This window comes from Chaetodon trifascialis, chromosome 11 (genome assembly GCF_039877785.1).
Source record: "Chaetodon trifascialis isolate fChaTrf1 chromosome 11, fChaTrf1.hap1, whole genome shotgun sequence".
Taxonomy (NCBI): Eukaryota; Metazoa; Chordata; class Actinopteri; order Chaetodontiformes; family Chaetodontidae; genus Chaetodon; species Chaetodon trifascialis.
In genome coordinates, this window is record NC_092066.1 from 20,419,224 (window position 1) to 20,440,972 (window position 21,749).

General features: G+C 44.1%; 1 protein-coding gene across 4 annotated transcripts in view; it reads left to right on the forward strand.

Annotated features, from left to right (window-relative positions):
• Positions 1 to 21,749, forward strand: part of LOC139339494 (uncharacterized) — a 138,601-nt gene that overhangs the window by 104,736 nt on the left and 12,116 nt on the right. For all 4 annotated transcript variants that reach the window (XM_070975141.1, XM_070975144.1, XM_070975145.1 and 1 more), the window contains 4 exons: positions 10,691 to 10,947; positions 11,965 to 12,101; positions 14,962 to 15,083; positions 17,880 to 17,997. In XM_070975141.1, the coding sequence (XP_070831242.1) occupies positions 10,691 to 10,947; positions 11,965 to 12,101; positions 14,962 to 15,083; positions 17,880 to 17,997 (634 nt within the window). The remainder of the gene's footprint in view (positions 1 to 10,690; positions 10,948 to 11,964; positions 12,102 to 14,961; positions 15,084 to 17,879; positions 17,998 to 21,749) is intronic.

A 21,749-nucleotide genomic window follows, 5' to 3' on the forward strand; every position in this document is an offset into this window, starting at 1 on the left:
GCAGGACGGGAGATCAGAGGAGAAGAAATGCAGTTGATGAGGGGGAGGAGAGACACGGGTAGAGTAAGTGGGCAGGTGTTCAAGAGAGTTTTGTTTATGAGCAAGCACATAGAAAACAACATGCTGCTGAAGCCCATTAATTTGGAATTACCTGGAAATACACAAAGACTTGTACAAGATTTGACAAGATCCAACTCTTGGCAGTCTTTTCAGTGTGGAACAGGTGATCTATATTCATCTCACCTTTTCTCATTTGACTCCAATCAGATGAGAATGTTTTGATGGGCTTCTGACAAGTGAATTTCCTGCTTGATTCACTGCAAAACCAGCCTCCCTTTATATCAGTAGCCCCATCTGTTCAGAGCAAACATAATGAAACACCCGTGCGAAGCTCAGTCAAAGCATGATGCATCCAAATGTAAATGTTTGCAGCGGCTTAGCATAATTTGCAGCAAAAATGTTTTGACCAGTGTTGAGGTGTTTTGACTGCTGCCTCTCAGCAGAGGCTTCCCCTGTGGAGCATTTGCATGAACAGAGGGATCAATGAGGCTCTGCCTTTCCACACTGAGTTCAGCTGCCTAATAGTTCCCTTTAGTGTCATACTAGATGATTTCAATTTCAAATGGTCATTCCCTAAGCTGCATGCCATCTCCAATAATCACAATCTTATGAAGATGTGTTCGCGGAGATGAGGGCTGACACCCGCTCATTACCAGCATGACTTGTTGAAGTACATACGTGTTTGAGTCAGGAGAGGGGCCTCTGTGCTCACATGGAATGCAGACTTAATGGGGAGGAGGTCCCTGTGTGGGAGGCATGTCTGAGATATGATGCTTTCATTTCAAATGAGCCCTGGAGAAGTGCCTCAGACACTTCAATAAAAATACACATGTGTCTACATTAACGCTGTCAGCCACCTCTCTGATCTAAGAGACATCAGCATGAGAGTTGGTGCTTACGTGCTTGTTGTGTTTCATTTGTAATATGCACTGCACAGAGTGTTATGTGAGTAGAGTGTGTGAGCGCATGTGTGTGAACGCATGTGTGTGCGCTTGTACTGTACATGCAGAGTGTGTAGCTGTACCATAATGCAGCTGGTCTGTTTGCCTGTTGAGATATTTTATATTTTCAAATACAACAAGGAATTGTTTTTACATATTATATGACACAAATGAGCCATTGCACAGGGTGACATGTTCCTTCATGACCATGAACACACACTGTAATGCATTTTGACTCAATCCCGCATTCACTGTCCTGGTGCTGTAAATACCCAGGATGTATTATTTTCAGCAGCACCAAATGCGCTGCTGAAAACAGTCCCCGACAAACACACTATTTAATCCTTTTTGAGTAACGTTTGCTTAAAAACTACAGCTCCTGGCTAGCTATTTTGGGAAATAATTTAGCCTTTCTTTTCAGAAGGAAAGGATATGCTTTTGAGCTGTTTTTATAGATTCTCATCCTCAGTAATGGACAGATGGGCTTGGGGCAACAGGCCGAGTAGAAGGGAAGTCAGAAAGTATTGTGAGACAGACTAATACATTGTTTGCTCTGCTCCTTTCATGGGATTTGTTGGGAGAAAAATGTAAAATAATACCACCTTTATCATTTAAAAATAGAATACTGATCATGTTATACCAATAAGAAAAGAGTTTTGTTTTGTAGATTTTATTGGAAAGGAAATCATTGCAGAGGAATTCTAAAACAAATTGTAGAGAAATGTATGAAAAATGCCCCTGACTGTGTTCCAGAGCCCAGGGTGGTGTGTTGCTATTCCTTGTTTTGTTCAACCAACAGTCAAATCAATTTACAAAGAAAATAAACAGCAAAAGCTTCCATCTGAGAAACTGGAAATAGCAAATATTTGTGAGCTTTGCTTAAATGACTTAAATGAGGTGATTATTAAAGATTCCCTCCAGACATGTTTGTCTTATAAAGCTTCTCTGCCTTTTAACAACAATTTGCATCCCATTTCCAAAAAAAAAAAAGTTCAATAACCTCAATAAAGATTAACTACTGCTCCTTCATTAAAGAATGCACAATCTATGTCTATGCAAATACTGTTGATTTTAAAAGCCACTGGACACAAAAAGTCCATTCTCATTGCCTGTGCACTGCAGGTTTCTCATTTCCACATCACACTTGCATATTGGACCATGATTGGCTCCCAGACTTGTGACAAAATCCTGCTGGTATTGACACATCTTAAAGTGAGCACAGGAGATTTTCCTCCCCAAGCAGATGAAAGTGAAAACAGCCTTCCAGTGTCAAACTCTGCACGTACATCCTTCTGCACAATGACTCTCACACATCCAAGTGAAGGCACACAAAATACACAAAGCACGTTTTTGGAGCGGGACTTTAAGACTCAATAGGCAGCGGACGACTGGGAATTGTTTCAGCACCAAATTCTATCGAGATGGTGTCAGCCATCCTGTCTCACAGGCTGCCTGGAGCAGTATCTCACTGATGTACAGTGAAAACTACAGAATTTGGCAGGTTTTAATTTTTCAGATAACTTGAAGCAGAAGAAAAGCCTCCAAACTCATATGACCATAAAGTTTTTTGATCTTCAAAAATGTTTCTGAAATGTTGAATTTTCAGATAAAAGAGGGATTTTGCACAAAATAACATCAATTTAACAAAATCTGACAAGAAAATTGGATTCAAAAGCCCATATTAGTGAAGCCCCCATGAGTTTCGCGTGTTTTTACTGGTGAGTGCTGAAATATTCGTGTGTGTGCTCTTTAAGTTAGGCTGCTACACATGCTGGTGCATGTACACACAGCAAGAGTGTGCAAATTCATCAGTGTGTCAGTTCTCAATGTTGGGTTTGTAGGATTCGTTAAAAACAATCCGCACCTGGAGGTGGTGTGTAGAGAAGGATTTCCAAGCCCAGTGTGAGCTCCTTTGAAGAGAGGCAGGGAGGCAGGGACAGGACTGGATACGGTAAGAAGTGCAAGAAGAAAGAAATTGAAGGCCAGGAATGAGGAGAACGAGGAGGTATGAAGTAGGAGAGTGGAGCACTGAAGGAGGAGTGTTAAAATGAGGTCCTGAGAGGCAGTGACAGCAGAGAGTGCAGTATAACAAGGGAGTAAGAGTATGAAAGAACCAGAGGGAGACATGCAAAGAGAGAAGGAGAGAGACGCAGAGACAGCAAGAGCCGCAAAATCAGTGACAGCCATAGAGAGAAATTAGCACAGCCAGAGACTGAGAGGCACAGGAAGGTAGAAATACCCATCCAGAAAGACAAAAATGGAAAAAAAAATAATAATAAAGGAGAAATAAAATGAGAAAAAGAACCCTTAGAGAAAGGGAGGGAGGCAGCACGGCAACAACGAGACGGAAGAAATGAGAGCAGGCAGGGAAGAGGGGGAAAAGAGCAACCCGCTGTGTGTAAAAAGAGAATCGATCAATTCAACATGTGCAGGGCGTCTGTCATAACTAGTGGGAAAATAACATGTAAACAAAAACAGTCTAAACTCCTCCCACCCACAATATTCCTCCCACCGGATCCAACCACTGCAATCTGAAAGGCCCAAACAAAACGTACAATTAGTGTTCCAGCGTGGCCTCCTCCCCGCTGCTTCGAGTTGCTTTAATCCCCCCACAAACGCACCCAGAGAGGCCCGGCTGCAGATTAGACCAGGGCTGCCTCCACGAGCGAAGTTTTAAAAGTGAGCGCTCGCAGGTCACATGTGGATTCATTCTGAATGCTCACGAGCTAACTGAAACACATGATGAATATTTACAGATGCTGCGAGGCACCATTTAAGGTGGGTGCGTTACCCTGAACTCCTCAGACGAAGAGGAAGGATCTGACTTGAGCAGGTTAAAAGGGAGTTAGCTTTTCAGGGAATCTACAGAGAGCTAATGAAAAACATGGAAGATGGGCTACAAGTAATAGAATTAAGGTAAACAAAGCGGAAAATTAGCGCTAAGCTCCCCCTCAGTTTCCACTTCATTAAATAGACAAGGAAAAAGAAAGCAAATGAAACAGCCTCGCTTTAAAAGAGAAACAAAAAAAATGCATGCGTGCATACGCTTAGGGTGCGTTAATAATGACACTAGTCCATTTTCCTGAGTCAGGGTTCTTTGAAACTAGAAAGAGTTTAAACAGGGGAGCGAGATGATCTGCGCGCCCCTGGAGAAGGAAAGATTTCCGAGCGGAACAATTTGTGTTGCCACAGAGTCGGCCTTGACCTTGCCGGTCATCTCGCTGCTGTGGGCTGAATCTCTTTAACCGCTGATCTAAGATTCACACACTCACAGGCACAGATACACAGAACGGAGATGCACACCTACACAAGCACCAATAAACCACAGAGAGATACATACAGAGGCACACATCAATATAACACACTTGACCTTGCAGCTCCTTGTGTTCAAACTGTGAAGAATGAGGGAAAAGAGCTGCAACGAGGCACGATTTCCTGTTTAAGGACGGTGAGGGATGCTGTGCTCGTCTTCACCTCAGAACGATGTGTCAGATGGGAGTTGGGTGGGAGCCCAAGCTGAGGGGAAGGGGGTGGAGGGTGTGTGTGTGTGTGTGTGTGTGTGTGTGTGTGTGTGTGTGTGTGTGTGTGTGTGTGTGTGGTGGTGGGGGGGTGGGGAGGGGGGCTGTAACAGCAGATTAGGGAGAAATAGAGTCAATAGAGGGAGCTGGAGGAAGGACTTGGGAGGTGGTAAAAGCGAGGGAATGTGTGATGACAAAATGGAGGACAAGGCGAGGGAGGCAGACAGAGGGAATCAGCGGAAGACAGCGGAAGACGTGCCTATATGAGCAGAGGGAGGATGAGGACCCAGTGAAGGCATGGAAAGGCGAGGGTTAGGCAGGGACACGAGAGAGAAGCTGGGTCATTAACAGCCTGCAAGTCAGGGTGCCGACTGAGGCTGCCTGCTGCTTATCACTGCTTATTTACTGTCACTCCCACAGAGACCCCCAGCAATAAAAAGATTCTCCCATTCTCCTATCCTCTATTTACACCCACCCCATCACACCCCATCCCCTCCCCTCTCATCATCCGCCGCTGTCTCTATGCATTTCGTTACTCTCTCTCTGTCTGATCCCCCCCCCCCACATGTCCAAATATTTAGAGCAAGGAGACACACAAGCTAAAATGCAAGTTAGATGCAAACACACACACACACACACACACACACACACACACAGAGCCTCCCGTCCCTCCCTCTCTCTCTCTCCTGCTCGCTCCCTCGCCTCGTCCTCGCTCTGGTTTGCGTCTGGAGGCCATGTCAGACAGTGTGTGTTGTTTGTGCCACTGACTCAGCTCAGGTCTGCCTCATTCAAATTCTTACACACATACACACAAAGACACACATGCATGGCACAGACACGCGCACACACAATCAGCCACATACTAATGCACACGCGGACTATTCTTCAATTCATTTTACATTAATTTCCTCTCGTCTCCTTCATTTTATCGTCTATTATTCTATTCTATAACGCTCTTTCTTTTTACCCTGACCGGTAAGCTCTGCTTCACTCCAATTATTTACTTATTACATATTGCTGCTAATGAACGTACATATTGCTGCTAATAGATTTTTGATACAGCATGTGAACAAGGCCACGGTGTAAGTAGCAGGTAATTGAAGAATTAGCATAACACTCTCCAGTACAGTAGCTCCTTGACAATGCTCTGCAGCAGTGCCCCCTAATGGCCAGAGGGTGACATTTATGGAAGCCCTATCTGATAGCTGGTGGTTGAAGTTTCCTTCAAATCAATAACCCAATCAAAAGTGAATTGATTGCTACCACGAGGAGCAATTAGAAGTGAAGGAAAAGACATAGAAAGTCTTGTCGTGACGTTGATCTGATGGATGCAGATACCAAACATGCACATCAGACATGTGAGGATTTAATATTTAATGTGAGGCCCAGTGTGTTTTGAGCAAACTGGGATAATGCCTCGATTTCACGACACCTCATTACACATGTGTATTTAATAGCATGTGTATGACAAAGTCGGATCAGTCGGAAAGTCTTGATGCAACACAAGGAATGTCACAACATCATTAATACCAATCCAGCAGTATCCTGATTCAGGAGGTTCCCTTTTGAGGTATGTTTTCGGGGTGCTGTGAGCTGTGTAAGCCTGCTATTTGTGCGCCTTTCATTCCACTTACCTGGGGGACAAGCTCACTCGCGCATGTGTCAGTTTGCCGTTATTATTTCCATATGCTCTCACTTAAAACGGCTGGCTAATCCTCGGTCACACGCCGGCAGCGCGCCCAGGATTATCTGTGTTTGTTTTCTCACGCGAAGGAGAGATTGTGCTAATCTCCTCAGAGGGGAAAAAGAGAGAGAGGGAGAGAGATGGAGAGAGACAGAGAGAAAGAGGAAAAAGGGAGACCAGTGTCTAGCCCATAAGTTGAAAAAAGGAAGACATGGGACATCTGAGAGAAAACTAAGACAAGAGACAAGTGACAGAGGGAAGGGATGGCGGCAGAGGAAGAACAAAGTCAAAAGGAAGATTTAGAAGCGTCTTTGTTCTCTCAACTCTGCAGTTGTGCTCGTTGGCAGAAATGTCCAAAGCTGCGTTTGTCATCAGACAAATGTGATGTATGATCTTGATTTAGAATGCACAAAATCAAGAGAGAACTCAAGCTGCCAAGGACAGCAGGGCGCCGAACTCACACAAGCATGCATGCCACAGACCATATATACACACTCTGTGATGCGCGCACGCACGCACGCACACACACACACACACCCGTATAAAGTAGCTGAGGACAGGAATGCTTATGTTCACCCGCTTTCACACACATTTACAGAATCTTCTACCATCACAGAACAGCCAGGCAGAAGCACCACCTCGCCCCGCAGTATTGTGCATTTACTGTCACGCATGCACACACACACATTCACACACGCCGTCAGCCGAGCACGTACGCCTGTGGGGTCGGCCTCGTTGAGCGGTGATGTATTATGTATCGCCAGTCTAGCATGCAGGTTAGCTAATTAATTTTTGCTAACTGAGAGGCAAATTTGAAAGGGAAATTGTATAGAGGAATTTAAATTTCAAAACAGAGAGCAGGAGCAGCGCATGGCAGGACAGGAGAAGGTTACACTTGTGGAGTGTGTAGGTGTGCATGTGTGAGAGGAGGCCAGCATTAACTAGAGATAAGGGACAGAGTAAGCACACTGGGAGTGCTACTAATGATTATTTTCTCTGTCAATTAATTGGTCGATTTTCAATTCTTTATGTCTGTAAAAGGTCTGAAAATGGGCAGCACAGTTTGCCAAGATTAAGATCTCAAATTGCTTGTTTTGTCCAGCTAACTGTCCAAAACAGAGAGATATTCAATATACAATGATGTGAAGCTGAGAAAATTAGCAAATCCTCACAGTTGAGAAGCTTTTTTTTTTTTTTTTTTTTTGCTAAATCATTTTTCAAAGTAGTTAATTATTTTCCTGTTAATTGGCCAAACAATCACCCATCATTAAAGGAAGACATGCATGTCCACATATTTTCAGCATGTGTTCGTGTGATGTGTAAAAGAGAGCTAGAAGACGTAACAAGGAGAGAGTGTGGTTAAATAGATTAAATGTATCTTAACTTTCAATCCAGTTTTTTGAGGTAGTAAATTACATTTACAGTCACTTTATTACACTGTCTATTGATCTTGCTCCCTTTTTATGCAGTGCAACAGAAGTTATTTTCCCTTCACCTGAGAAAATCCATTCATTCTGTCCTCGAGATGCCAGATAATTTGTGGAAAATGTATGATGCAGCATGGACCACTATTATGACGCAACAAGACATACAAATAAAGAAATCAGCTCTCAGCACTGCGGACGGTGTGAAGTATGAAAGACTGACAGCATGCTGCTGAGGAGAGCGTCTGAGAAATACTGCCTCTGCTTGTAAGCTAGCAGTTTACCATGTTTGTGGCTAATTTACAGCATCCCTACCACTCGTCCACGTCTCCCATTCTGTCACTCTCCACTGCCTCTGCCACCTCTGCTGAGGCTGCGCTAAGCTAGTGGTTGAAACCTTTGGAGAGACTCAGCAGGAGTCTCTGCTGTCAGCTAAAATGTGAGCCATTACCGGCAGTTATAGGTGTTAAATTGAGAGTTACGGTATGTAACCATTGTTCTATAAACTCTTGACCTTTAGATGTAATGGTGGGAGAGGTAGATTAGCACTGGAGCTTTGATATGTCAGAGCTGTGGGGGGTGTCAGTGGACATGGGGTAATGCGAGCATGGTGGTGTGTGTGTCAGGGTTTTTTGAAACAGGCAAAAACAGGGTGTTCTTTGTGTGTGTGCAAGCTCCAAAAAAACCACCAGAGCACTTGTGTGTGAACACTTTGGTGAGGAATGTTCAAATCCGTTCCCAAAAACGCGAAGAGAAAAAAAACGGCGCAGGTCTCGGCGTGATAAGTGCCTCCTGTAAGGGCGAATGAGGGAGAGGGATGAGTGTGTGTGTTGTGGTTTGTCAGAGGTGACGCCCAGTCGCACACATGCGAGAGGGGAAAAAGATGGGTTGGAGGTGGGTAGAGGGGTGGGTGATGGAGTGTGTGAGGTAGCGGAGGTGGGGGAATGGAGTGATGGAGTGCCGGGTGGAGGGAGGGTGGGGGGTGATGAGTGTGTGCTCACAGTGTAAGTGACACCTCTCCTCCTCAGACAGATTGTCTCTCTCCAACTCTCTCTCCCTGTAGCGGGGTTCCTGTTGAAGAACCCTCTTCCTCAGTCTACCCATCTAAACCGTCCTCTACACACACACACACACACACACACACACTCCACAGACAATCCCTCTTGTTTATTTATTTTTTCCCGCAGAGATATTCCCCAAATTGCCCACATTTCGAAGCCTTTCAATTCGCCCTTTTCTCTGCATAATTTTTAATCAATCTTCACCTCTTCCTAAACTGCTGATTTTCTGTAAAGCAGTTTATTCTGGTTTACAGCTCAGAGAGAGGGAAGAAAAGAGATGGAGAAATAGAAAAAGAGAGATCAGAAGGGAAGGAGAGAGCACGAGCGAGAGGATATCAATATTCCCACTGCCGCTGGGATCTTCAGAATGATTTTTCTTTCCCTGTTTGAATCTGACAGTGAATATTCTGCATAGTCAGGGAGCCTATTTATCCTCTGTCCAACATGGTTCTCTGTGCCAATCACACTCAGATGATTCATATGCACACTTAATTTAAAGACGAGCACAGACTGACAGAGGATCTGAGGACACACAGGCTCAAAGGAACCACTTGTACTTGCAGACGAGCCCCCCAACATGCACCCGTATCTCAAAAAGGTATTTTGCAGCAGAGACAAACATGTTGCTCTGCTGAAATTTAATCAACAGCAGGTGAATGTCAGGGTGTGTGTGTGAGAGCGAGTGGATGTATGTGATGACCTGTGCCTCTGCCCTCACTAACAATCATCTCACAAACCCGATCAGAGGCTCATCTCATCGGTTCAGAGAGCCGGCACACTGGTGGGAGCGTGGCACGCAATCCCACAGTCACCTCAGACAAATAGGCTTCATAACTCCTCTGTAGCAAACAATCAGTGGAGCCTGAGCCCCTATCCCAAATGAAATCTCCTCTACCTGTGTAGATGCAAGGATACAAAGGAATTTTAACGCTCCTCGCGGCCAGGTCGCCATGGTGACAGGGCGCCATCGCTATGGTGATGGAGATGATAAACAATGGAAGTGTTTTTATGAAAAACTCGAGTTTTGTTTTCAATCTCATTATTTGCCCACATCGCAGCAATGCAGGGCAGCAGACGTGCACAAAAAGAAGTGTCACTCCCACAGCGTTTCACATGGACTGAAACTACGACAGCCAACATGTTTGTAACATTCTAACAAAACCCACTTCTCCACCTGCCAGGTACCCACCAACACAGTTCCAAGCGTGTTGCCAACACCGCAGCACCAAACAATGCTGGAGCTAGATAACACGTTCAATGCAAATACCCAAAGGACCACATGCTTACATCCATCTGTGCTGCATGTAGATAGCAACACTAATCTTACACAACTCCTACGAATGCGTCAACAACGTTCAACTTCCCTACAGCTATACTGTGGATCCTCTTGTCTTAGCATGACAAAAGGCTCCCCACATCAACCTTAAGCAATGTCACATCAGCACAGACATGCAGCAACTTCAGCGTCGAAGCTCCCAAGAATCCTTTCAACTCTTTGAGCATCAGGAATCTCATTGGCAATGCTGTAACATCAACACCTCATGAATGTCTTTTCCGACTTCACACAAAACCCACCATCTCAGCATCCGCCCACAACCGCCTTCAAAGTATCGCTTCAAAACACCAAACGTCACAACATGTAAGGCGACTGTGGTATTATTTACTCCAAATCATTCTCAGCTGATTTTGGATGGGACCAGTCTCGAGCCTCTGCGAGCACTTATCTGTGGGAATAATTCATTATTTGCCATCTCATTGCTTTTGATATGTAATTTAGCAGTCATCTGTGGAAAATTTGGTGTGAGAATTGGACCAAATGAAAGCACAAAACAGTTCATCGGATCTGATGTTCGCAGCAGCGACATTTGCATAATTTCTTGCTTTTGAAAAGTGCCACCGTCACTCATTTCACAGTTAGTCTATATATAAAGCTACAATTATTCACCTCGGCATTAAACATTTTCAAGCCTACTAACTCACCTTTCTCCGTTGCCCTCCCCAGGCGGTAGACTATGAGAGCCGGAGCTCCTACTCTTTCTCTGTGGAGGTCCTCAACCCCATCGTGGATCCTCGCTTCTTGCGTCGAGGCCCCTTCAAGGACCGCGCCTCCATCAGAGTAGCCGTGTTGGATGCAGACGAGCCTCCGAGGTTCTCCAGAGCCCGATACCACATGGATGTGTCTGAAAACTGCCCACCGGCCTGCACTGTGGGGAGAATCAGCGCTGTAGACCCCGATACTGGTCTTACTAATAATATCAGGTATTATAATAAGCCTCTGTCCTCACACTCTACATATAGAATTTAAGCAGTATGGTTATATTCCTGTGCATTTAGCCTATAAAGATTAAAAAATCTGTTTCCAGTCTTTGTGCCAAGCCCAGCTAATCTGCTGCTGACTGACTTTATATTGAGCATACAGACAACAGAGTGGTAGCGACCTTCTCTTCTTAACTCTCAGGAAGAAAGCGCATTTCCCACAATGCTCCTTTAAGTTTCCACAGTTTATAAAATCCCATCAATCCTGTTTTTATCTACAACCAAGGAGGTCTCACTGTTAAAAGGAAAACCAGCGCTTAATTGTGCTGAGAGTCATATCTCTCGTTTTCTTTCATGTTTTAGGGTAAAGAATTAGAGTTTTCTTTATATTGATTGCTGGCAGAAACATTTTCAGGCGAGGGATATCTAGTTTTTTGCACTGAAATCCAAAAACTGATCATCAACTGAAAGAAAGAGGACACAACAGTAAGACCTACCCAGATAGATATAATCCAACCAATTGCCCATTCAGGGTTCCCTTGAGCCGACAGTAACCACACAAGTTTGGGGTTCAGTCTTTCCTCTTGTGTTTGCAGTAGGTTTAGTCTCAGATAGTTCGAGGAGGGAGGCCAGTGATTTGTCTGTAACAACTGCAGAGGACCGTGTCCCAATTAGCACCGGCAAAAGTGCTAAGAGTGAGTGTGTGGGGAAGAATGATAGTCTGTATATTCATGGAGATACGTAGATAATCGGTGGCACTTCAAAAGAGCTCCTATCAGCTGTGATAATCTCCCTATATTAATTCTTTGGACATTTGAATGCAGACTTCCTTATCACTCCCTCACACACTTGCCCTGTCTACTTCTTTCACTCTGCACCCCACTGCCATCTCTGCTTGCTTCTTGCCTTCCCTCTTTCCTTCTTCTCTCTGCCCCTGCCTCATTTCACTCATCTAAGTTCACTTTCCTGTCCTCTCGACACCCCTAACCTTCTCCTCCCACCCTGATTTTTCTTTTCCAGGTTCTCCGTTGATCCACAGTCAGACCCGGAGGCTCTGTTTCGTATCACCCCAGACACCGGCCTCATCACCACAGCCATGGAACTGGACCGGGAACGCGAGCATTGGCACAACATTACTGTCATCGCCACACAGAGAGGTCAGAGGTCACTCTTTGTACATCATTTAACTCTATTAGAGCCGGTCCATTGGGTTATATTTGTCATCCAGAGCTAAAACTCCTGAATGATCCAGCATTTTACCACCACTGATACCTGCAGCCACTGATGAGCATAAGGTTGTAAGAGGTTTAAAGAAGTGCAAACTGTATATTGTACAGTATTTGAAAAGCACAGTATCCAGTGTGCGATGCACTTCACTAAGCAGCTTAGCACTGGAATCATCAGGCCGTGAGGGGAATGCTGTTTGGCGCCACAAATGGTTTGTTACAGCGTGCCTGAGAATCAATTGATCTATATTGTCTGAGTTATCTGATACTGCAACAGATCTGCTCTCATAAGGATTCAACTGGAAAGAAAGAATTAAAGCAACAAATCGAACACAGCCACTGCTTTACAGGCTGCAAAGGAGAACGGTAAACACCTTTGTGTTTCCAAGCAGGGACACTCAATTTCATCAAACACAGAGGCACTTCACAGGCTCTGTTTCAATCAGGAGAGACAGGCGAGTGAACAAACATGCAGATGTGAGGACAGTCACAAGGTCCGTTTTAGCTGCGGTAATGAAGTTTTAATCATGATCAAGGTGAGGTCGTGCTGTTTCTAAAGTCAAAAGTGAACTGTGAAACAAAGAGATGCAGTATATTAATTCATCAAGAAACTTCAGTGTTGACCCTCTCAAGTACATAGTGTTAAACTCTATCAGCCATTTATAGATCCTCTATAGTTGGGCCTTTACACTGGTGGTGGGGGATGTTCGAGAGCACACAGTGACAGCATGAGCAACAAAACAGGTAGTGTGGTTTGGTTTAAAGGATAAGGCTGGAAATATTCTATTAATTATCATCTACAAATGTCATGAAAAGGCCAAAAATAACAGTATGTAAGTGCGCCTCTCGTACTGTACTGTCTGACTGCCCTCACCCGTCTGTGGCACTCACTGTTTTTACTGCAAGGAAAGGGTCATGAGTTTCATTTTTAAAACATGGCTGAGGAATTTCTTACAACAGCTGGGTTTTTTTAGCAAATGTTACACAAACACGAGTAAGTACAGTGCGTGTTTGTTGGGTACTATTTTCAGCAGTGGATCAATACACACGGTGCTCTGAGTATTTGCGGCAGCAGGCGTATGTGGGACTGCCTCAAAATAAACTGCGGTAACCATGCTCACGATATGGAAAGGACACTTTTATATTTATAATAGTTTTATAACAGTTTTTGAATAACAGTGGAGCTCTATGGCACAGAGGAATAAGATACATCAGACAGGCGTGTTTTTACACGATGAATTCAGCGTTGATTTTGTGTCTTCATGGGATTTGTTGAAAAAATACAGAATATCGCCAGATCGCCAAACTATGATCTTTCTTTCATCAGGTTTGCGCCTAAATCAAACTACTCATTAACCATCATGGTGGTGGACGAGAAAACAGCCATCTTAATGCACATATGTGTGTTTGAAGATGAAGCTGGGGTGTCAGATCAGAAGATGCTCATATGCGTCATTTTGGAAGGCAATGACAACCTATTGTCTTGTTTAGTTTGAAATCAACACCAGCCTCCTGCTATTTCCTGGCAAAGTTCTAATTGTCATGTTTGGCAGGTGATGAGCTATTATTTGGATCCTCTCCCCAGCCCTAAAAAGCTCAATCAAACTGGGCAGTGTGGAAGTGCATGTATTGTTGTCCAATGCTGCCCAGCGGCTGCTGTGTACAAGGAAGGGAAGTTGTTTTCCTGCCAAGTCTTGATCTGGACAAAGTTAATCTTTACTTAAAATCTTCTCAGGGCTCCTTGTGGCAGCAGTGTTGGTAGGACTGTGGAGGCAGCACAGTGAGTGCCTGTCTTGAATAATGAGCTCTATCTAATAAACAGACTGTTGGAGGCTGTGTTGACATAGCGCACAGCAGGAGCCCTGCCATGGCCATGGGCAGGCCAGCTCACCCGGTGGCATTACAGCAAGAGCTCATTTTCAGCTTTTCAGCGGTGGGAACCAGTCGCTGTCATCCGTGACACAGTGTTACTGCTCAAACTTTGAGAACATGGTGTAGGAGTGCATGTGTGTTTGTTTGTGTGTGTGTGTGTGTGTTAGTTTAGAGAAAATGTGGCCCACTGTGTCGCAGGGTCGCCTGCTTAGATAAATGAGTGGAGATGTGTGCTGGTGAGCCTGGATTATGTGAGCGCTACACAAGAGCAGCCTAAAATGTAATGTTGGATGTTCAGCTCAGAGTGCGACTCGTGTCTCAGGCGTAGCTGTGAGAACTTCATGTTCGAGTGTGTGTATATCCAAATGAATGGGGTGTGGGAGACCCTCTGCCAATCCATTTAAACTGCGCCCTTGTGTAACTGCATGCAGATTGACCGCTTTCTACTTCCCTCCTCTGCTCTCTCTCTCTCTTTCTTAGAAACACACACAGACACATGCACACACATACACACACACAGACACACACTTGACGCTGTGAGATGCTTTGGCTAAGAACGGAACAGTTTGATGTGGAAAAATTTGACTGCTATGGAAGCATCAGTCGTACTCCAGCTGGGAGCCTGTGAGCTGTAACACAAGCCAAATGAAACCAAATGTACTGCTGTATATTTAGCCAGTGTGTGCCCACTAATGTGATCTGAGTGCTGTTGAAGTTTTTGGACAAAGACTGAAATGCTTGATCTTGCCTAAGAGGACAATTGAATGGATTTAATGGAGTGCAAATATGCACCTGTGTGCGTGAGCACGCCGGTGTTTGTTGCATTCGGGAATTGCATTCATATGTTCTTCCAAACACAGCGGTCTGTGGGCATCTTGTGCTGTATTGTAAGCTGCTTGTTTCTGATCGGCTCTTTCAGACAATCCCAGCCAGGTATCCAGAGTTGTAGTCGCGGTAGAGACATTAGACCTGAATGACAACGCACCTGAACTGGACAGGCAATACACAACAGCCATGTGTGACTCATCTACCATCGGGCAGGTCAGTATGTGTTTAAGTGACCTTTGATGTCAATGTATTCGCCTGCATGAAGCATTCTGTTCCAAAAGTACAATTTAAAGCCCCATACGTATAAGAAATGATTTTAATGGCATCTTGTAAATTATTCTGCTGGAACAAGCTTTTGTTTGTATGACAATGGGACAATCCCAGTGAAAATTGATGCAGTCTATTAGTCCTTTTCCACTGCAGGAACATAATAAAACAGCATTTGACGTATAGCCATTGTCACAGGTTCTGCTTTTGTTTCCACGCTTTTCCACCACCCCTGGGAGAAGTTCCTGGAACTAACTTTTGGCACTGCTCGTGTGGTGATATGAAATGCAAGTTCCAGGTGCTTTCAAGGGTTGTCAGCAGGACTGGAGATTGCAATTAGTCAAGAAGATGCAAAAGAAACTGGTACCTAAGCCTCAAAAGGTTCTTTAAATGCTGAGGCGGCGGAAGCTATAAGTTATAGGTGGTCAGTTTCCTGCAGTGAGAAAGGACTGCATGTGTGTCGCATCACATTGCAGGTTTGAGTTCATTTTTAGTTGAACTCATGGTGTGGCTCTAGAGACAGAGAAGTCTGGATTGGTTCATTACTTTCATCCACTATTGGATGGATTGTCATGATATTTTGTCCAGATGTTCATAGTCCCCAGATGATGAACCCTAATGATCTGAATCATCACCTGATTTTTGCTCTAGCGCCACCATGAGGATGACATTTGTGGTTTTCTGTGAATGTCTCCACAACTGTTGGATTAATTCAGATGAAATTTGTTCCACACATTCATTTACCCCTTAGAATGAATTGCAATCAAAGTGAGCCCTTCACTTTTCACTGAGCACCATCTTTACTTTGGCTCATGACCAAATTCCTACCATGCTAAACTGACCTCACACCTCAGCTGCACTTTGTGTTTATGCTGCTAACCAGTAAATGTTAACATGCTCACATGGTAAACATTAAACTAAACATCGGCTTGCTCACACTGATATTGTGAGCATGTTAGCATGCTGATATTAGCATTTAGCTCAAAGCCTCAGTACAGACTCACAGAGCTGCTAACATGGCTGAAGACTCTTGTTAGGGTAAAGTTAGTGCTTATGCTGCTGTACTATGCTAATAAAATGTATATGCTTTTTAATGCACATTTTAAATAGCCTCGGTATTGCTACCTTAGATCATAGATTTATACTTTTTATACTCCAATTATCCTTGTGTTCATGTCATGTTGATGCATTGCACAAAAAAACATGCATTGCACCAAAAAATGCAAATATTCATAATCAATCTTAATTAAAGTTCATTATTATGATGATGATGATGATTATTATTATTGTTATTATAACAGCCACATACATTGTGCTATATGCTCATGTACAAGCCATGTAATTGCAATCTAACACTATTTTTCAAACAAGGACTTAGAAGAGGTCTATGCCGTCAGTTGTCAGGACTTTTATTTCAAGCAGTGATGTGTCTTATACACCAACCTACAGTAGCTTCAAGCTGTTTCCGTTCAAGTAAGGCACCACCTTATACAAAGCTGTACCTATCCAAGTATAGGAGCATATACAGTACAGCAGCACTAAGCTCTGTCTGTTCAGATATGGCAGCATACCGCAACAGTGTGCCCATTCACCATGGAGGCAGGTGGATCCTCTATGGCCCGTTATCAGAACGCAGCAGCTATTCACATTGTAATTAAGCACGAGGCTCCTCTCAGACTGCCTCCCTCCCTCCTGCCGTCCGCCTTGCTTTATTTGTGTCTGTTTTTCTGCATCCTGGTGCTCTTACTTGATCCTATCTCAATTATAAAAATCATCTCTGCGCTCTTCAATCTCTCCCTGGAAACCATGCTTTGCTCTCTTTTTCTTCCTCGCTCCTCCATCTTCAGTATTCCACACTGGCTCCATCGTCATAATTTGGTATCTTGGCCCATCTGTTGTTTTCTTGCCAGTGTTTTCACTGCTCTGCTTGTGTCTTTGTTGTTACACCACGAAATCTGTGATTCTATGGCGACGGCATTGATTTGTTTTTTCCTGTGATGTTCACGTTCGTGTTTGTCGTTGTGTGAGTGATCAGGAGACAATTCAAGGAAGAAAGATTATGATATCTTCCAACGCGTTGGGGTTGTGTATGCACGTCTCTGTATGACAAGTCATTAGCCAAAATGCGTATGAATATTCACACACAGTGACTGATAACATTATGCGGGTGTACATAACAAATCTTCTCAAGGCCTGGAGACACTGACTAACTCAGAGAGCGTGCGGCACCCTTCATCCTCGCATTCAGTCTCGTAACCAGCACTCGAAAGCATTTCTGAAAGGACATCTTGCCTAATGACAACCGGAGTTTTTCATTAAAGAGAAATTACCCGTCAGCTTAGGCTGCAGCAGATTTTATTCTCTTTTTTAGATTAATTTTGTTACGATTGCCACTGTAGACTTGTGCAGATGCTATTACTAAATTGGAAGGCACGCAGCACTGTATTCGTGAAAGGCGATTCATGTCAGACTCTGTTATTTATTCGCTGTGAGTATCAGACACAGTTGGCTTGTGTCTCCATACTAATTGTTTAGCTTGTTTTGATTCCTGCTGACGTCGGCTAATGGTTTGTAGCTAAAAGCACTCTCTGTGTAAGTGTTTCTCCCATTACCTTCTCTTTCTCTTCTCTCTGCTCCCAGTGCTTTCCACCCTCCACACACTCACACACATACACACACACACACACATTCACGCCCTCCCCTTAACCAATCTCCTCTGCTCTCTCTATCTCTGTGTTTCAGGTGGTGCAGGTGTTGCGGGCGATTGATAGAGATGAGGGAGGGAATGACAGCACTGTGTATTTCAGCATCCCTCCAGAGTCCAGCGCTGCCCTCAACTTCAGCGTCAGGGACAGTGGTGGTAGGCACTCAATCTTTCCCTCTCTCTGTATGTCTCTTCATTCCTTTTTTTTTAGTTCCCTAGGCAAACACACACAGCCCCCCCCCCCCCCCACACACACACACACACACACACTTTTTTACGGAAGGCTCTTAATGCTGCCTTTTCTGTCTGTCTTTCTCTTTCCATCTTCGTCTTTTCTACCATTCTCGGTCTTTTACCCTCCTCTCAAACCCTCTCTTTCTTCTCTTCTCTTTACCTCCCTCTTCCCTTTTTCTGTCTCTGCCTCTCTCTTCTACCATCCATCTCCCAACTCTGTTGACCCCATTGTTTAGCTTTGTTATCTTCCTCTCTTTTATTCATCCCTCTTGTTTGCCGTCCCATATCCACTCCATCCATCTCTCCCCCACACAACCACACACACTCACTGTTTCCAATGAAAAGCTTTTGAAGAAATCAGACCTGCCTCATTTAATTCACTTCAACTCAATTGAATTTAGCTACTTAGTGTTTGTTTCTAGTATATTCTCTGTCTCTACTGCTTTCTTGAACCCCATTTCCTGCACAACTACGCACACATAGTACATACAGAGTGCAAGTACACGCATACACAGCAACGTTGACGCACGTTGGCCTATTCAAGTAATAATGAATGGTTATTTGAGGTCCAGCATCAAATCATAGATATTGAGGATTATTTTTGATGAATAAAACTTTAAATAAGTACAAAATACACAAACAAATATGGACTGTGCTAAAATTACATTCACAGAAATTTTGTGACTTAGTTAATATTCACAATTATTTCTACATAGAGACAAAATAATTGGTCCACAAATGTATTTTCTTGCAATCATGCATCACCTGTGGAAACAAACAGTCAGTGTTTCACAACAAAGCACACATTTTGCATCCTTGAGGCCTAACAAACATGCTGAATAAAACATGAAACATTTGCAAAGCTGAAGTTTTGGAATATTACCATTTACCTTACAGTCGTACATTAACTCAGCAGCAGTCGTCTTCAGTTTTCTGTTGCTGTTTGCACGTTTCGATGCATGCAGCCATGGACTGTTGATCAGTGCACTAGCATGAGGTTTGCTTCTCACGTGCATTTGCATTGCTGCCCTCGGAAGCTGTGGGTGCATGCATGTCCAAACATTGCACCAACAGTGGTGAGAGAAGTTGTTAGTTGCTTTCATGTGTCATGTTAGCTTGGGATGTCAGTTGTGAATGAAGTTGTAGCAAGTTGATTTGTTCCAGATACATTCACTCTTAGGTTTTTTAAATTAGCATTTATTGATTTTTTGGGGACTGCTTTAGCGCACCACAACAGAAAACAATCATCACTTAAAAAGCCAAAATGTTGAATGTGTCTATAGCTTTTGTATGAAATCTTTCCGCCCACTATTCTCTCTCCTTTTTTGCTTTGTTTGGTTCTCCACCACCTCTTGAGGGAATTTTGTCTAGTTTGGCTTGAATTGAAGAAAGAAAGAAAGACATCCTTTATTGTCACAATTCACACACCATGCAGAGTTACAGGGGTGGAAACTGCACACGACATACTTCTTTGAAATTATTTCTCTGCATTTATCCCATCCTGGTAAGTCTTCCTCCGCGGCAGACCAGGAGCGGTGGGCTGCCAGCCGACAGCGGCGCCCGGGGACACAGTTCCTTTCCGTCACCATTGGTCAGGTGGTGATCTTCTTGCATGTTTTTAGTGGGGGTATATTTATGGAGGATACCCCAGGTGAACACGGGGAGAACATGCAAACTCCAATTGCTAATTGCTCCACTATGTTCAGCAGGCAGTTGCTGACTTTAGCTACATCCTAAGCCTGAACCAGAAGTCGCTCTGGTTCGGCATCCTGCAGCCCATCCCAAAGCTCTTATTTCTGCTCCAAGGAGCATAAGACTGAGGAGCTGTGAGCTAGGCTACACGACAGCAGCCTTCACTGAAGTCTTTAAGCGGCTGACATGGCCCCTTATTGGATATCAGTTATTGATTGGACAGTGCAGCTGATCAGACTTATCCAATACATGACAAGATCATTAGAGTTTCATAGCTAGAGAGAGTTGGAGAGTCTGACTGTCAGCAAGAAACACTTTTGGCATCATTTAACATCATTTCCACTCAATCACTTATGAATGAATAATATAAACATATTCTGCCAGTAGATATGGTGCCTGTGCCTCTAAGCAGGACACAGTGCACAGTATAAATACAGAATGCAGGTTGTTATTTCATGTGCAGGTGTTTGTTAAACAGGTAACAGGCTACAGAGAGAAAACACTGCTGCTCTGGCTTTGATAACTGTGCACCTTTACTCGTATTAGCACAGTGCACATGTGCAGACACAAATTCATCAAAAGTCTCTGCAGCTGTTAAAGCCGACTGACAGCTGATCCAGCTGTGATCAACGGCTGCCAGCATCAGACACGGACACGGCTTCACGTGATACTTCAGAGGATAGATCTCATCTCTCTGAAAATATATATCCTTGTTTCATCTCTCCTCCTTCACATTTGTCCATGCATCCTCAGAGGGACTGGCTAAGACATGAAGTGAGGGCAGTGTTGATGCAATTTAAGAGACTTAGGATGATGGGGTACATCCCAAGTCTGTCTGTCTGTCTGTCTGTCTTGAAGGGTCTGTCAGAGCTTCTTCACTGAAAAATGAGTTGATGAGAGTGGTGACAGTGAACCAAACAATAAAGCTGCGGGCCATAAAACCAAAAGAGTTAGCTAATATATGCCAAAACAGAGCCAAGGGCAGCTGCAGGGTTCGCTTATAATTGTCTGTGGGTTCTGCAGTACAAGTGACTCCTTTCAGATTACACAGTTGTTTGATGTATTAGTAATATAAAGTATAGATTAGTTCAAGTTGAAGCAAATTGCACTATTTCTAATATCTTTAATATGTGTATTCTTGGCTGTGCACACATCCTCTGTTATTTGGTAACTGTCTTCTTTTAAGCCTGATATCTAATGTCATATTCAACAGTATGATTTCCGGCGCCATTCACCAGTCCTCCTTGGCTGGCGTTTGCACCACTGGCCTGCTAATTGTTCATCCATCCATCCATCCATCCATTTTCTATGCCGCTTATCCCTTTCGGGGTCGCGGGGGGGCCAGAGCCTATCTCGGCTGTCAGCGGGCGGGAGGCGGGGTACACCCTGGACCGGTCGCAAGCTGATCGCAGGGCACAAACACACAACCATTCACACTCACACTCACACCTAGGGGCCATTTAGAGTCACCAATCAACCTAATGAGAATGTTTTTGGTCTGTGGGAGGAAGCCGGAGTGCCCGGAGAGAACCCACGCATGCACGGGAAGAACATGCAAACTTCACACAGAAAGGCCCCGTCTGACCCGGGAATCGAACCGGCGACCTTCTTGCTGTGAGGCACGCGCACTACCTGCTGCACCACCATACAGCCCGCTAATTGTTCATAAACTTGGTAAAACCATGAGGAGTGAAACTGCTCCCGGTTGGACTGTGGATCAGCAGGATAAACTCGCTGACATGTGGAATCAAAGGCGTCTTTGATGTGTCATCCAGCCGTAGTACAGAGGAAAAGATGTTCTCACATGGACAGCTTGTCTGACAAAGGCATGCTACATGATTTGCTTTGTTAGAAAAGACAATGATTTGATCTTGATTTGGATCAGAGAAGATAATTGAGTCATGTTTATACACTTTGCAGTGGCTCTCATGCTGATTAAATATTTTCCGCACTATGTTTAAGTGCCTCCTCATCTGTGGCCT